The 16155-nt window shown below is 46.6% G+C and overlaps 2 protein-coding genes across 5 annotated transcripts; one reads left to right on the top strand and one right to left on the bottom strand.

Moving 5' to 3' along the window:
* Nucleotides 1–1921: 1921 nt before the first annotated feature.
* On the bottom strand, nt 1922–5962 carry LOC120706050. 3 transcript variants are annotated; one of them, XM_039990622.1, is made up of 6 exons: nt 5406–5962; nt 4452–5122; nt 4121–4377; nt 3416–4037; nt 2046–3304; nt 1922–1961 (listed from the first exon to the last, which is right to left on the bottom strand). In XM_039990622.1, exons 2-5 carry the CDS (start codon nt 5116–5118, stop codon nt 2055–2057), a joined length of 2796 nt encoding a protein of 931 aa, XP_039846556.1. In that variant the 5' UTR covers nt 5119–5122; nt 5406–5962; the 3' UTR covers nt 1922–1961; nt 2046–2054. The 3 variants fall into 3 exon arrangements, with proteins under 3 accessions (XP_039846556.1, XP_039846554.1, XP_039846555.1); XM_039990620.1 differs by having other exon boundaries at nt 2046–4037; XM_039990621.1 differs by lacking the exon at nt 5406–5962 and having other exon boundaries at nt 2046–4037; nt 4452–5378.
* Nucleotides 5963–8730: 2768 nt separating this feature from the next.
* LOC120706049 (putative lipid phosphate phosphatase 3, chloroplastic) lies at nt 8731–12623 on the top strand. Of its 2 annotated transcripts, XM_039990618.1 has the most exons (9): nt 8731–8996; nt 9479–9736; nt 9837–9924; nt 10008–10117; nt 10216–10309; nt 10684–10872; nt 10960–11019; nt 11154–11367; nt 12242–12623. In XM_039990618.1, exons 2-8 carry the CDS (start codon nt 9494–9496, stop codon nt 11318–11320), a joined length of 951 nt encoding a protein of 316 aa, XP_039846552.1. In that variant the 5' UTR covers nt 8731–8996; nt 9479–9493; the 3' UTR covers nt 11321–11367; nt 12242–12623. The 2 variants fall into 2 exon arrangements, with proteins under 2 accessions (XP_039846552.1, XP_039846553.1); XM_039990619.1 differs by lacking the exon at nt 12242–12623 and having other exon boundaries at nt 11154–11464.
* Nucleotides 12624–16155: the final 3532 nt, after the last annotated feature.

Here is a 16155-nt window from a genome sequence, read left to right as displayed (position 1 = left end):
CACTTGTACGTTTTCCTTATCTAAGAATACAGATACGTATTATAAAAAAAAAGTGGAGTGGAGCAGGCTTGACGCCCGCAGATGCTGGTATTTACCTTGGAAGTATACGAGAGAGAATATACACAGATACTATTCATTCACCTTCTTGTGTACGTACTCCACGTATGCTCGGTGGTTACGCGACGCCATGTTGAGAAAATTTGAAAAGAAAAACAGCGTTTCTTCTCTCTTCTATAGAAAATATAGAGGGAATTTATAAATTGAAAAAGTCCACTTTTTCGCTCCGAACTGTGCTTAGGGTGGTTTTAAAGGTGATTTTTTTTCATTTTTTTTCTTTTGCGATGGGACGGTCGATAGGACTCGTTCGAGCCATTAGGCCAGGACGCACGATACATAGCCGTTGACTTCCTCCCCTCTTGTTTATTCACGTACACCATATGCTTTGTCATTGACATGGACCGGATTAGTTTCTTAATCTTTTTTTTTGTTGGAGGACTGTTTCTTAATCACCAGATCAGATGAGACGAAAGCCAGATGTATGCGCGTATGTTCCCTCTTTGGTGAACAGTAAAGGGTTGCTAGCGGTAGTGGAGGTAGTGTGCCGTGTTGGGGATTGGACCTTCGGATCAAGCCCCCACCCTCGGAAATGCTCCCTAACTCGTTTGTAGGGTTCCAACGAGAGGAAGGCGAGCATACCCGAATGTGACAAATGGTCACTCAGAAGCACAAACATAAAGACCAAGACCTTCGGTGAATGAATGATCTCACCTTCGGGCGGCCGAAGGTGACGAATGACTGCTCAGAAGCACAAGCTCGAAGACCAGGACCTTCGGGTAAGGGGATCGCCTTCGGGAACGAAGGTGACGGCCGATCGCTCGTTGACGGAACCTTCAGGGCCGTGACCTCCGAAGCTTCCTGAAGGAAACGAAGACCTTCGTTTGATGCAAGCGTGCGTGTAAAACGTGAATACGTGAGAAGGTCGAGTTTGCACACCTGAATACGTGAGAAGGTCGGATTTGTACACCTTTAACCTTGTAATTTTACCCCAAAACCGGTTGTAAGTGAGCTGTAAATGAGTTGGAAGGGGGCAATTTAGGAAAATATGGCCGAGGGCTAGAGGTATAAATAGCCCCATCTCTCCACAGTGTAAAGGGTTGAATTTTCTGGTTATTGCTGGAGAATTGAGTGCCTACTTTCATTGTCATTTTCATAATGTTTATGTTTTCTGTTTGGGTATGAAGCTGAAATCCCAACATGCCGCACCTCCTCCTGGGTTTCCTCCCATCATTGCAGCGCAAATTGGGTTGCGGATTGATGCGTGGATCACTTAATCTAGAAGCGTATGGTATGGGGGCTCTAAATAGTCTATGGCGCTGAGAGTGATATGCTGCTATTTGGAGCCTTGGATGCGCTCCAGGCAAGGTTCTCCTTTTCGTTTTTGGACCGAATCCCGCCATCCGGCGGAAACGGAATTCCGGGCGAAATTTCGCTAAATTTCGGTAATTCCGACCGAAATGGGTTTTTGAATTCGAAAAACGAAATTTCGTTGCATTCCGACCGGAATTTCGGTTTTCCCGACCGGAATTTCGGTAATTTTGACCGAAATTTCGGTTTTGTCACCGTAAAATGATGCAAATTAACAGAAAATGATGTGTACATATGGAAAAATTGAAAATTTTGGCAAAATTTCCCCTGATTATGTGTATATTGACAGTTTATAATGCATAACATATATATAACTCCACAAAACAATGACAAATACACCATTTAACACATAACTCATGTCCAAAGTCCACACATACAACGTAATACATCCAAAGTCCATTACAATTATTACACATAACTCATGTCCAAAGTCCACACATAGAACGCAATACATCCAAAGTCCATTAGAATTGTTACAATCCAAAGATACAAAAGAGGCAAAGGTATAGTCCAGAATAATCCATGTAGCATATTCTCTGCATTTAAATATTTATGTGAAATAAATTAAATAAGTAGAGGAAGCAAAACGTATAGATAATTTCTGTTGATAGGATAAGTACCTGCATTCTTCAGTCCTCAAATCTCTCTCCCGGTGGTCCCTCATACGGCTCGTCTGTTGGTGGCAAATACACGTACGTAGGTGGGTGATGTTGCAACTGTGGAGCTCCATATGGTAGGTAGCCGTGATAATCCAAATAAGGCAATGCTGCAACTGCCTGCGGAAGTGGCGGGTTCACCACCCCTGGTGGTGGCCACAGAAAGCCCCCTGCAGGGGGAGAAGTACTGTAAGGGTTGTAGTACTGACCACTGGAGGCAGAGTTGGAGCTATCTTCATCATATGCAAGTGGGGCCTGTCGACCATGTCGACTTGTCGATGTTGTTTGTCGTTGTGAAGTAGGTGCTCCATGATCTGTATCTTGTGTTGCATGGGTGAAGTCCTCCTCCCCAGTGAACCTTATAGTAGGAGATATACGATAACCACCACTTTCGCCATCACCATCATCATCATCATCACCATCATCATCACCATCACCATCATCATCACCATCATCATCATCATCATCATCATCATCATCATCATCATCACCAATGTCCTCACCACCACTAGGCTCAGGTGTGGTATCGTCACTACCTAACTCCTCCTCAGTGCGTGGTTTCTTCCCTTTTCTCATTTCGGGACCAATCTTAGTCTTCCTTTTTCCCAGATGTGTGTCCCCAATTGTTTCTTCGGCCCATGTCTCCACATCTTCATCGTGACCATGAGAAGAGCCTATGTCAGTGAACATCTGGCTCGGCAATGGAGTGTCAGTGAAGTCTGAGTCTTCATCAAATGCTGGGTCTCCATTGGACCTTGAAAGCTTCATCCAATTTTGAATTGCTGATGACTGCCGGTACAAAGAAAGATCCATGAAACTGCTAACTGGATCATAGTCATATGGATCGGCCCCTCTAGTAGCACGTTGCAGACGCAAGCGGAGGTTGTAGTTCACAAAGACCAATTTATCCAATTTCTGGTGGCTCAACCTATTGCGCAGTTTGGTGTGGATGTAAGCAAAGGTGCTCCAGTTCCTTTCACATCCACTAGAGGCTGCACACTGCGACAACAAGCGTCGAGCGACCCTTTGCAACACTGGTGTATCTCCCCCAAATGTTGCCCACCAAGCAGCTGGTGAAGTTTTCCGGTCAATGGCCATTCGCCTAGCAATGTCACTAGAGAACTCACCTTGCTTCGTCCTGAATATTTCAAATTCCTGCAATGCAATTGCTGCTGAATTAGTATTCAACATTTTCTCCAGACCGTTGCGCATTACTGCCATGACTGTCTGTGATGTGCCCAAACTGTACTGCACGTAAGGGTTAAGAGCACAAGCAGTGGCCATATATGTGCCTGACATCACTGTGTTCATCCTTGCATCTATCACAGCCATGATCTTTTCAAACCGGGGGTAGTCATTGCTGAACTTGCTGGCATATGTTTGCCTCATGTTTTGATACTCCATTGTCACCTCACTCAAATTAGGTGTCTTGTCTGTGTCAGCAAATCTCAAAAACATGTACAGAGGCTCAACATCATTGATCACATACTCCATATTCGCCCACCATTGAAGACTTGTGATGCATTCGTAAATGTACCTTCCAGTTTCACTTTTGAAGTGGCGGGACCGTCGGAACTCAGGTGACACTAACCATGTCATGAACTGGTCCTTCTTCCTATACATGCTTTCAAGGAACATGTAGTTGGTCCCAAATCTTGTTACATTCCACTTGACCAACTCTCCTCCGATGGCTTCCCTCATCATGCTGTGTAAACTGTTGGAGTTGTAGAGCCAGCTGCAAATTCGTTGCGCGCTTCGAATACAAGCATCATGCTCCGGCCACTTCCCTATGTCCTTCAGCATAAGGTTGATGGTATGGGCAAGGCAAGGCTGCCATGCAATGGTAGGGAACTCATGACATATAATTTTGCAGGCTTTTTTGTAGTTCGAACCATTATCCGTGACAAGCTGAATCACATTGTGAGGCTCCACTTTCATGACCACTGCTCGTATCTCCTGCACAACATTGCCAATGTGATATGCGTATGGTCCTATATTTTATGCCAAGGTGAGAACAATGCTTCGATACATGGACATACCTTCAACAAGTATTGATGGTCCTGTATTTTGTCGGACGCATTGATGGACTTCAAGAAATACATGGTGCCACCGCTATACACCAAGAAATTAATGACCGAGTTACGCATAGGCCCCGTCCACGAATCACACATGATCGTGACTCCACATTCATCCCACTCGTTCTTCCACTTCTCTATCTCTTTCTCTATCTCCTTCACATTCTCATCCAAATATTTTCCATCTATCTCCCTCCCTGATGGTATTTTGATTCCAACACCTGCGGTCATAGAAGAGAAAGCATTAAGATCACAATGAAGGATATGTAATGTAGCTCAAAATATACATTGTTACCTTGTTTCTGGGTCTCCACGATCGCAGCTTTAAAGTATGGGTCATCGACTTTCCGGCCGGGAATACCGACAGCATGGCACGCCTTCGCCCATGCCCTCCCTAGAAGCTCTCTTGATGTCCTCCCCTTGACAGTCCATGGGCCGGTATCAATCCTTTGCTGCCGTGGACCACTGCTCAACCCTAGATGGTAGTCCCTAACCCTCTCAGGGACTTGTGACTGGCTCCTTCTGAACATCGAAGGCAGCGGTCCACCACTGCCTCCAACACCACCACCCGATCCGCCACCCCTATCATATCGTGGCCCAGCTTGCTGCATAAATTCATACTCTTGGCGGGACTGGTGTAAGGCCGCTTGTAGTTCTGCATCCTCGTCGAGCCCCTGGCCTTCCTCTTTCTCTAGATCAATGTGCGGCCTCCTTGCAGATTGGTCCCTCAGGAGCTTTTCTCGGGCCCTTGCTTTAGCTCTAGCCTTGTTCCTGTCCAACTGCTCACTAAAGAAGGCCTTAACTTCGGCTGGAACCGAAGGGCAGTCCTTCACATCTTTCCCCCTATGTGCCAAATGCTCTTTGAACCTTGTTGCTCCTCCCCCACTCTTCTCCTCCCTGCAATACTTGCATTTGAAACCACCCCTGATCTTTTGGCCATGCTCCCACACTAGGTCTGGCATTGTCCTACAATTACAGAAAAATAGTAAGGTGTAAGTTCATGAATAACACATGAAGTAGCAACTCATGTTCTTTTTGATGAATACCTACTAACAACCCATGAATATCACATAAACTAACAATTCATTAAAACTACCAATTCATACATTGAGACTAACATGAAAAAATTCATACATATCAACTAACTGATTTTTTCTATGCTTTCTATGTCACTTGGTCTCTAGAATCTCAAATCAACTAACTTAGATCGACATCAACAAGCATCAACATAAAAAAAACCTTCTCATACCTTAGTTCCCGGAGCCGAGGCGAAATCCGGTCGGTTTCACCGGTTTTCCGCCGAAACCGCACCGAAATCCGCCCGGATTACGGATCCATCCCGACAGCGTCTCCCGGGAACGGTATCCGCTACACCCCGCCCGGATTTCGCCGCCTTTCCGCCGAAATTTCGGTGCGGGGAGGCGAAAATCGCCGCCGGCGGCGGAGGGGACCAGAGAGGAGAACGTGGTGGGGAAAAAAGAGCTCGGGCGACCGTCACCCCTCACGCTGACGAGCAGATAAGGTATACCTTGTTAACGGGTTAACGGGTCCACTCATCGTTAACGGGTCCGAACTCATTTAGTGATTTTAACCAATCAAATCAACTTATATTTGAACGATTTCAAGTGATAGTCGCTCAAAAATGCACCTAGTTTTTTATCATAATTTTTTCATATTTTTTTTACAAATTTTTTTGAATTTTTGAATTTTGAAACGAAATTCACCGAAAAGTAGCGAAATTCCACTTCCCGGTAACTAGCGGAAACGGAATTTTTTCCGGAATTTCGCCGAAATTCCGCCGAAATTGTGAACCTTGGCTCCAGGGTGATGATGGATGGAGACGGAGGGACAGCAAGCAAAGCATTAGTTATCTTGTCAATCCCTTCATATATTGATTCTACTAGAGTAGCCTATCCTCTGGAAAATTAAAAAGACGGAAAGAAAAACTCTGGCTTTATTTGGTGTCCCCATCGTATTAGTCATTTCTTTGTCCAAATGAATGGTATGGAAGTTATTCTTACAGCGTGTGCTTTAGGTCAATTCGAAGTACTAATAACTGGCCGGCAAACTTTTCTATAGGATGGGGGGGGGGGGGGGTGGAGGGAATCAGATTTTATACTCCATAGGATAGAAGATAAAAATCAGGTTTTCTTGGCCATGGCTCCTCTTGTGTCCTACGCAAGCAAACGAAACGCCCTTCCGTGAGCGGAAGACGCAACGGCGCGACAACGCTGAGGTGGATCCTACAAGGAAGCATATCCCCCGGGCCCCACCTGTCACCTGCAGGCAGCTGGAATCTCCCCTCTGTCATCATGCAATTAGCCGCGCCAACCCTTATTCGATTATTTCCTTTCTTTTCCCCTGGGATGCTGTACCTAAACCTAATTTTTAAGGGAAATGCTGTACCTAAATCTAATCTCGCCGTCTTTACAGTTTTTTTCTCTCCTCCTCTTCTTTCTCCGCTGCAGCACAAGAGAGCTTTGATCTGACCATTTGGAGCACACGAACATGAAGATGTCTGGACTGATCTGTCCTGCTGCTTCGTGCTGTCGCGGAATAAGGCGGCGCGCCACGTTTGGGCGTGCGTGCAGCACTGTTCGGGGCGGCGGCCAGGACTTTTTCGTACATTTTTTTGGCGTGCTTGAGACCAGCGTGCACGTCGGTACTAGCGTGGGGCAATGCGGTTGGATGATCAGGAATTGAATTCTTCGCTGCGTTGCAATTAGGGCTCTAGATCATATGATTAGCGGATAGTTACGGTAACAATTAATAGTAAAATTATAGACTAATTAGACTTAATAGATTCGTCTCGTGATTAAATCACGACTTATGAAATTAGTTTTGTAATAAGTCTATATTTAGTACTTCTTATTGATATTTAAACATGCGATGTGACAGAACTTATGGCTTCAACTGAAAAAACCAAACTAGGCCCAAAGTGTGGCTTGGGGTGTGTTTAGTTGGTGAAAAAGTTTGGGTTTTGGTACTGTAGCACATTTCATTGTTACTTGACAAATAATATCCAATCATGAATTAATTAGACTTAAAAGATTCATCTCGTGCTAATCAGTTAGACTGTATAATTAGTTATTTTTTCAACCACATTTAATGCTCTATGCATGTGTCCGAACATTTGATGTGACGAGTACTGTAGAAAAAATTTTGGAAACTAAACAGGCCCGGTGTGGAGCGTGCCAAGTGGAGTCATTATAAGGTAACGCGAGGTTGGGAGCAGGGCCGGCCCTGACTTTTTAGTGGGCCGGTGCAAAAAAAATAATGAAGGTCCCCATTCATCATAAAAATATAAAAATCAAATTGACAATCGAGCATGACAAGCAGGTGGCGAATCGGCAATCTGTAGACAGCGAGCAAGGAAAAGTAGGAGCGAGCTGTAGCCGGCTATATCCCGCTATAGTCGTTAAACTAAGGGTGTATTTGGTTGAGCTGTAGCTTTTGAAAAAATTGCTGTGTTGTAGACTGTGGAAAAGCTGTTGTGGGCTGTGGGCTGTGAACAAGTTCAAAAGCCATTAATTTTTTAAAGATGGCGGGTAGGTAATTTTTCTTGAAGTTGCCCACCTCCACATCAGGTAGAGTAGGAGAGAGTTGTTTTCAGTTTTGTACTATAGAAAAAAATAGCTTTAGCAATAAGCAGCTTTTGAGAGCCAATATGTTTGGTTGGTTTTTGGCTTTTCAAAAAGCAAAAACAGTTTCAAGAGCAGAATCAAACACACCCTAAGCGTTATTTATCCAGCTGAATCATATGATTTTTATAGTGCAAATTGGTTGAACAGAGCTTGGTACAGAATGAATAAAAGTATAGAGGGTTGGATTTTTCGATTATCTATGATACTGCGTTCTTTATAGTCCTTTTTCACAATTCATAATAGTACGACGTACACATCAGGTTGTCTCCAAAGGAATCTCTTCCAATACTGCAATATAAAAATTGCAAAAATTGCTAAAAGCGTGGTGGGATTTTATACATGTATTACACAAGAATGAGTGCTATGACCCAACTATGTGTCCACTCCCATCCCATCCGGTGGTGCTGGCCTTACTGCACCATTACGTGACGTCTCATGAGGTAGGGGCCCATACCATGCAGACCATAGAACCCCCCTAATCGTGCACGTTGGTTTGCATGGAGTTATAGAGGATTTGAAACCAATCTTTTCTTTAGGGAATTTGGAACCAAACTTTTTTTGTTAAGCATGATTCGGAGCCAATATGGTCAGCGAAGCGCTGGCAAAATCTAAAGCAAGAAATCTTTTCAAAAAAAAACTAAAGCAAGAAAACTACTATACTTATATAAAAACAAAGAGCAAGAAAACCGGAACGGAATGACACGCTCCAGAAATGGGTAGGCCGATGGGCTGGATTGTTGGGTAATTATCTCATCACCCAACTACGTACGAAAAAACCATTAGCTTTCGGCCTGGCTGAGCAGCGTCTGCGGGCTTCGGCCTTTGGGCCTTGGTTCGGATCGTCACGGGCCTTCTCCGGGTCCTCCTCCTCCTTTTCTGTACTGCGCCTCTGCGGGGCTGACTGGCTGGCACCGACCAGACTACGCGTGGACAGCGCAGACACGGCGAGGCACACGTGTAAGGCTCGCACGGGCTCCCACCGCGGCGGCCGGCGTGGGGAAGCAAGTCGACGAGCACCGCCGCGAACGAACCCCGATGGCCCGAGAAATCTAGCAGTCTTGGCTTTCTCTTGTGGCTCCGGTCACTCCTGCTCGACTGCTCACCTCCCCGTTTACTGCGAAAGCGGTAAAAAGAAGCCGGAACCTCGGCGACCTCTGGCCTCCTCTCCTGTGTAGCCCCGAAGTCACCGCCATCAGGTTCGATATCTTTCCCTATTACTTTTTTTTTAAAGTACTGGTGGTTCGCTGCTTCTTTACGGCGCCGGCAATGCGGGCTCGGGTGCTGTTGTTTGGCCCCCGATCATGGCCACCTGCGATTTCACTCCCTTCTTGCGAGGGTGAAGTGCTGGCGGCGGTGGGGAATACCGGGGTTTCCGCACCAACGGCCCGGCGCCTCCTCATGCATTTTATTTCTTATTAGCTTATTTAGTTTCTTTCTTATAAAAAGGCACGCGGTTCCTCTTTTTGCAATATGTCTCCTACCTGAAATTCTAGAGAGGTTTGCTCCAAGAAATGGAACAAACCTAGCAGACCTTTAACTATCTGTTCAGACGAATCTCGTTCCTGCTGCAGTTTACCGCTGCAATTTACATCAGGCTGATGCGAGCCCATTTGTATGAGCTGTTTTCAGTGTGTTGAAATTCTTCATGGACTGATCATACTCGTTCATTTGCCAACAGGAACAACTGAACAAGATGCAGGGGTCTCAGATAGGCGACAGGATGCAGGGGGCTCAGCTAGGCTCCCACACGATTCAGACTCATGGAGCCAGATTGGCCAGAAAGCACACGCACGACTGGGTGGTTCTGATTCTTCTAGCTGCGCTCGTGGTCGCGCTGCATTATGCTCCCCCGTTCAACCGGTTCGTTGGGAAGGATATGATGACTGATATTAGGTACCCAGTGAAACCAAGCACCGTGCCAGCATGGGCCGTTCCTGTATGTTTCTGAACATTTTGCATGCAATTCTGTTCTCTGACGCAAGAAGCAAACTCCATTTCATTCAACGCTGATGGGGGGGCATTGGACCTATTTCCAGATCATCTCTATACTGTGCCCTTGGATCATCTTCATATCCATATATGTTGCCAGGAGAGACGTTTATGATCTGCATCACGCAACATTAGGTGATTCAAGTTAAATTATTCAGGGTGCTGAGTTGTGGAGTGACCAATTCGTGAGTAAATTTGTTTGCATATGGACTTTACAGGTGTTCTCTTTGCTGTGCTTATTACTGCGGTTTTCACTGATGTGATCAAGACTGCAATAGGAAGACCTAGGCCAGACTTCTTTTGGCGATGCTTTCCTGATGGAAAGCAGGTATATTTTCTTACACGCTTGTGTGTAGACGGTTCTGCTCTACAGATTCATATTCTAGCTTAAATTGACACGGCGCTTCTGTGGCATGTTTGACTCAGTTATACGACCAGGTGACCGGCGATGTGATTTGCCACAGTAACAAAAGCTTCTTAACTGATGGGCGCAAGAGCTTTCCTAGTGGCCACACTTCGTGTAAGTTCACGCCCATGAGTGCACATCTACACTAGCATCTATATAGATAAGATTGTGCTCCCAAGTGTAAAGCTAATAAGATGAGGTAGCAAATTAATGACTTCAAACGGTCAACAAATGCCGCATTCATTAGCAGTAGCTGTGGATCTAAATAGTTAATTGCTTTTGTAGTGTTGTGTGCCTGGACCTTGACCAAATAATTTTTACCCTCTACTTTGTGATTTATCTTGGATGATTTTTCTTATCTCAATACTCAAGTTGATACTAAGTGATTATCACTAGCACAGAAAACTCCGAATGCTGTAACAACTTGTGTAGCTATGTTTTTTTTACCCATGATTGGTCAGTGTCCCTCACAGTATTTACGCTGCCAGGGTCTTTTGCTGGTCTTGGATTTTTGTCACTCTACTTGTCAGGCAAAATTAAGGCTTTCGATGGCCAAGGTCACGTGGCAAAACTTTGCATTGTGATCCTCCCTCTCCTTCTTGCTTCACTTGTTGGAATTTCTAGAGTAGATGATTATCGGCACCACTGGGAGGACGTGTTTGTTGGCGGCCTTATTGGTCTGTACTTGATCTCTCCTTTTCTCTTCCAAATGTATGAAAGCTTTGATGCCATTGGTAACCAATCTGATTTGATATATATGACAGGATTTATTATGGCAGTGATGTGTTACTTGCATTTCTTTCCTCCTCCGTATCATGATCAAGGTTGTTCAATCTTTCTCACTAGGCAAGTTCCTTTCCCTTAGTGGTTTGAGGGTTTGCCCTGCTATTGCTCTTCTTGTTCATATATTTTGGTTCTCTTTGTTTGAATATGGCGCTCTTTTCCTTTTCACCTTTAGGTTGGGGACCATATGCATACTTCCACATGCTAGAGGAACTTCAAGCAGCCAATTCAAATGATGCACAAAACCAACAACATACAGCTACTGGCGGGCAACACATTGGCCTCTTTAGGCAGGAGCATGAGATGAAGTCAAGAAACGATTTGGAACCTGGAAGTGTGTAACATACCTTCTGCTCTTTAACCAAAGAAGCAGCCATGTACATTGGACAGTAAGGACAACTAAACCTTCTGTACTTGTAGTAGGCATGTGATGGAATCTAGAACTAGATATCACAGTTTTTCAACTCATGTTACGGTGGTTCGTCTTGTGTGAAATCATAAGTTAGTAAGGCCTAACCTAGACGTTCCAGGCCTACCTGTGGCCAAATTAGCTGTATCCTGTGTGAGTTGCTAGTGGAAAGCACTGATTAGGAACTTATTCCAGTGATACAAAAGAAACAGAAAGTAGAGTTGAAAATGACACGCACATAGTCCCTAACCATTCTCGACCAGCTTGCACCGTCCAACGGTGTAGTCTTCCAAGGCTCTATCAGTTCGTAGACCAAAGTGCAGATACATTTGTTTTGTCTCCCTCGTTAGATGAACAGATGGATTCGTGGTCTTATTCAGAGCTTTGTAGATCCGATCAACACGGATTGAGATCTTAGTTGTTAAGTTAGAGCCAAAAGCACTATAACTGAATTCTCTGCTTTACACGGTGATAGGTGCTGCTGCTGTGGTCTTTGATCTGTTAGTATTTTACCTGTCGAAGTATTTTTAAAATTCTTCCGCCGCACAAAAATCACTTTGCATTATGGTTCCCTGTCGAAGTATTTTTAAAATTCTTCAGCCGCACAAAAATCGCTTTGCATTATGGTGTATCATAGTCTATGAAGTCTTTGCCTTTTCGGCGGAATCACACATGATTTTTCCATTCGACTTGTTTAACCACAAAGCATTATTGCCACTTAATTATCATTCTTAACATGTATAGCGCCAGTTAAAGAAGCTAGATACGAGAGCCACTTGTTCAACTCACGTTTCCTCGAAAGAAAACAGGAAACTGAGGCTTTGTTTGTTGCATCACTTTTTCTTTCTGCCCAGGCTGGTGAGTACGTGCAAGATAAAATCATGGCACACAGGTGAGGTTTATCTCCAGTAAAGGTAAAAGACAGGCATAAGCATAATCGCCGAATGACTTGAAAAGGAAAAGGGTGAGCAACTTTCAGAAATTAGCAGAAGAATATCTTGGAAAGACGAGCAACTTTCAGAATTTACCACTGGGCCAACACGAGTATATGCATCGGGCAAATATGCGGCGAAAATGGTTTATGCAAAGGCACGGACAAATTTTCAGGTGTCTGCACGAGAAGAATTCTGAACAGAGAATGAAAACAAGGCGCGGAAGGTGTGTATCCATTTCCTTTTGAAACATCTAGTTATGTGTTAGTAACACATTGTACAGTGAATGTTCTGCCAGTTTTTATCTTTCCTGGCCAAAAAAAAGGAAAAAGAAAAACGATCCTCCACGTCCGCCACTACCCTCACTTTATTCGACAACTTTTGAATCGGAACTGCATACATGCTTAATGTTGTGTCTTTACACTCTCGGCGAAATAGTAGGCGTTGTGCTTCACCAGTTCTTACCAACATATATGTTTGGTGAATAGGTTGGCTGAGGTAACTACTTCGGGTTCATTCAGATATTTAAATTTGCCGGTGCCAAAATTCCCCTTTTCCATTTCAGAATTTACCCGGTTTGGTGTGAGGGAGCCGAATGGATTTCCGAATGCATTTGATTTGGAGCAGAACACGAAATGTTGTCTGCTGTACATTTAGACCAGATTTCGGAATTCAGGACGCCATTCAAGTATCTAGCTCTGAAATTTGCCCTGAGGCCTGAGGAAGACTGCCTTCCCATCTATTATCGATAACATCTGAACTCTGAAGTGCTTCCAGTCCGGACACTGAGAACTGAGAAGGAAGATCCACAGCGCAGGAAACAACACAACCAGAACAGAGGTGATCTACTGAGAAGACTCGCTGCATTATTTATGTGACAGGACAAGTACAAAAAGACTACACAAGCCAACTGACAAGAGCCTCTCCTAACAAAGGAGTTGAGCTCTGGACTCTGGACCTTAGTTCTTCCACGCACGCACACTCTCCCTCATCTCCAGATGCCTTTCCGTTTCATCATCAGCATATTAACGCACCGAGCAAAAAGAAGGTGACAGAACACTAGTAAAAACAGGGGAAACAAGCGAAGGCACTGCGGAGGAGGGGATTGGTGGACGTGGACTGCCATGCTTGCTGAACACACTCGCTGATCCGCGCTAGTACCTTCCGTGATCGGTGGTAGCAGAAGCAGTGTAGTAGCGGCAATCCATGGCGGCGGCGTCCTTGTGGACGGGCTCACGCTCACGATCGTAGTAGTAGTTGTAGTGGTGCTGCTGCTGCGCGGCGAGGGCTACCTCCTCGGCGGCCTTGCCGTCCCACCCGGCCTGCTGCACCGTCTCGGCTGCCCCGGTGCGAGCGAGCGCCTTCTCCGGCGCGTGCTTGGCGGCGGTGCGGCCCGCCTCGTCCGCGCCGGCAGCCGTCTGGTAGTGGCCGTAGCCGTTGCCGTAGTGGGCGGCCTGCGGCTGGCCGTGGCCGTAGCCGTTCATCCGCGCGGCGGCCTGCGGCGGGCGGCCGTCGTGGGGCGGCTTCGTCGAGACGACGCCGGAGGGCGGCGGCACCAGCAGGACCCTGCCCGGCGGCGGGGCGTAGGAGTCGTCGTTGTGCTTGTGCAGGCCGAAGCAGGCGAACCAGAGGCACATTCTTGTCCGGACTCCGGGGGATTAGGGATGGCGCCGGCGATCAGCTGGTTTGAGCCCCTTGGCCTCTACCTGGCCGCCTCTCTTCCTGCTGCTCGCTTGTTTACTGGTGGCCGAGTTGGAGCGGGGGAGGCCGGCGAGAGGCGGTTTGATCAGCAGAGCTGCTTGGTGGCCTGGTACGACACTGGTGTGGCGCACCGGGGAATATATATACCGGCGCGCGAGGGCGCGGCTGGTACGTGACGCCCGAGGCCAGGCGGAGCCGAAGCCGTGTGTGTGTCCGGGGGCGGGGGCCGTCGGGCAGTGCGCAGCTTGGCCCGGCCCGGTGACTTGGGGTCATGTCTGCTCTGGTCGTCCAGGTGCCAGGGCCACCACCCCCGTTCACAACACACAAGCAAAGCAAGCAAGCAACTTGATCCGTCGACGCAGCCGCTGAGGTGTGGGCCGGTCGGGAGCTTGCGTTGAGTGCGCGTCCCCGTCGCGCGTGCCGGGCCGGCGGGTTCGGTCGCGGCAGCCGGCCAGCGGCGTGGCGTGATGCCGCGGAGGCCGGCCGGGGCGGTGGGGCGCCGCCCGCTCGCCGTCACGTCCGCGTCTGCTCCGATCCTGCCGCACTCCCGGCCGTCCCCCCAAATTGGTCGCTGCGGTTTCGGAACGGACGGCGGCAGCAGCGGCCAGCGGGGCCCGGCTGCCGGTGCGTTTCGAGAGTCAGCTGCTAGTTCGACCAGGCGAGCACTGCTGCGATCCATGCAGGCACTGTTCCTTCCACGAACGAAGGTCATCCTCGTGCATCACGGGCACGACCGAATATGTTCCCCCCACCCGTAAGCCTTATTGTCAAATGCCCAGACTCGGACCAGTTTGACCGTTGACAGAGCTAATTAATTAAGTTTATTGTAGCAGTACTAGTACTCCTAGCAAAAGATGCTTCAAGTTTCAGCCAACTTCTGAAAATGCGCCTAATCTTTGTGCTGGGTTCCAGCTAAGAGCCTGTTCGGCTGGCCTAATGAACAGTGCTCGACTGGTTTATTACGGTTTATTCCCTCCCACATAATACTATTCATTCTACCAGCCGAATACTATTCATTCTACCAGACGAACATGCTCTAGATCCGGGCTCTCAAAACCTGCTCATGAGAAATGACGTCAGCGGCCTCCGAAAATAATAACACTAATGACGTCAAAATCGTCTGAACCACCGGGCACTGGCAGTAAAGAAAAAACAAACAAATAGCATTATTTGGCACGAGGGCCTATTCCCAGTGCCAAAAAGAAACACAAAAAAAAATACAAATGGATAACCACCAGGAGCAAGGCATCTGTTGCTGCCCGCCGCCTTTATTCCTGAACAAGCCAGCGGGAATAATCTGCTCCTCGCAGGCGTAGAACAGAAATGATTGATCCGTGGCAGGCGCACAGCACAGACCGTGGGATTCAGCAAGAAGAAAGCGGAGGGCGTGGGAGCAGCCAAAAAAAAAAGGCTTGGATGATCGGACGTGTCGCAGCTTGCCGACGTGGAGGGGTTCCCGGATACGCACCGGGGGGATGGGGGGTCCCAAGCCCGGATCCTGGAGGTGATTGTCCACCGAAAGTTTTCATTATTGCAGATGCTCCTCATTAGCCTTCGTTGCCACCAAGATCTCGCAACAAGGTTGAGCCCCCTTGAATTGTTAAGGTAGATTGAGAGGCAGATTTAGTGCAGAGCCGCGTTGGTGGAACTTAACCTAATTGACACCGCATATTAGCGTGTAGATTGCGCATGATTAAAAATACGAAAAGGCGATAGTATTCCTCAGAAGTGAGTGCCTCCTGCTTCTACTTCTTCTTATACATAATATAGTTTTTTATCCATTCTGAGTTAGTAGCCAGGGAAGAAAATTATTTGTTGGGACAACATCTTAGTTCAACAAGATCTCTCATGAAAAGATCACCAACGAACCACTAGAATCCATTTTTATGGATAGAAAATCTTTCTTGCATATTGAATGGAGCGGGATTGGACGTGGAACTTTGCGTAGAAATGAACAAAGTTCCTGGGGCCGGGGTTGAGAAAAAGTTGTGATATTCATGCTATTTCGAGAAAAAAATATATATGCTATTTCCCCAATTAATTAACAATTTAATATTATTTACAGAGTCATTTTTCAAAAAGAAAAAAATAACTACAGTCACTAAGGTGCTATCTAAAAGGATATATATGTTTAG

This window comes from Panicum virgatum, chromosome 5K (assembly GCF_016808335.1).
Source record: "Panicum virgatum strain AP13 chromosome 5K, P.virgatum_v5, whole genome shotgun sequence".
Classification (NCBI taxonomy): domain Eukaryota; kingdom Viridiplantae; phylum Streptophyta; class Magnoliopsida; order Poales; family Poaceae; genus Panicum; species Panicum virgatum.
The sequence above is the reverse complement of the archived record's forward strand: the minus strand, read 5'-3'. Positions and strand labels throughout refer to the sequence as shown.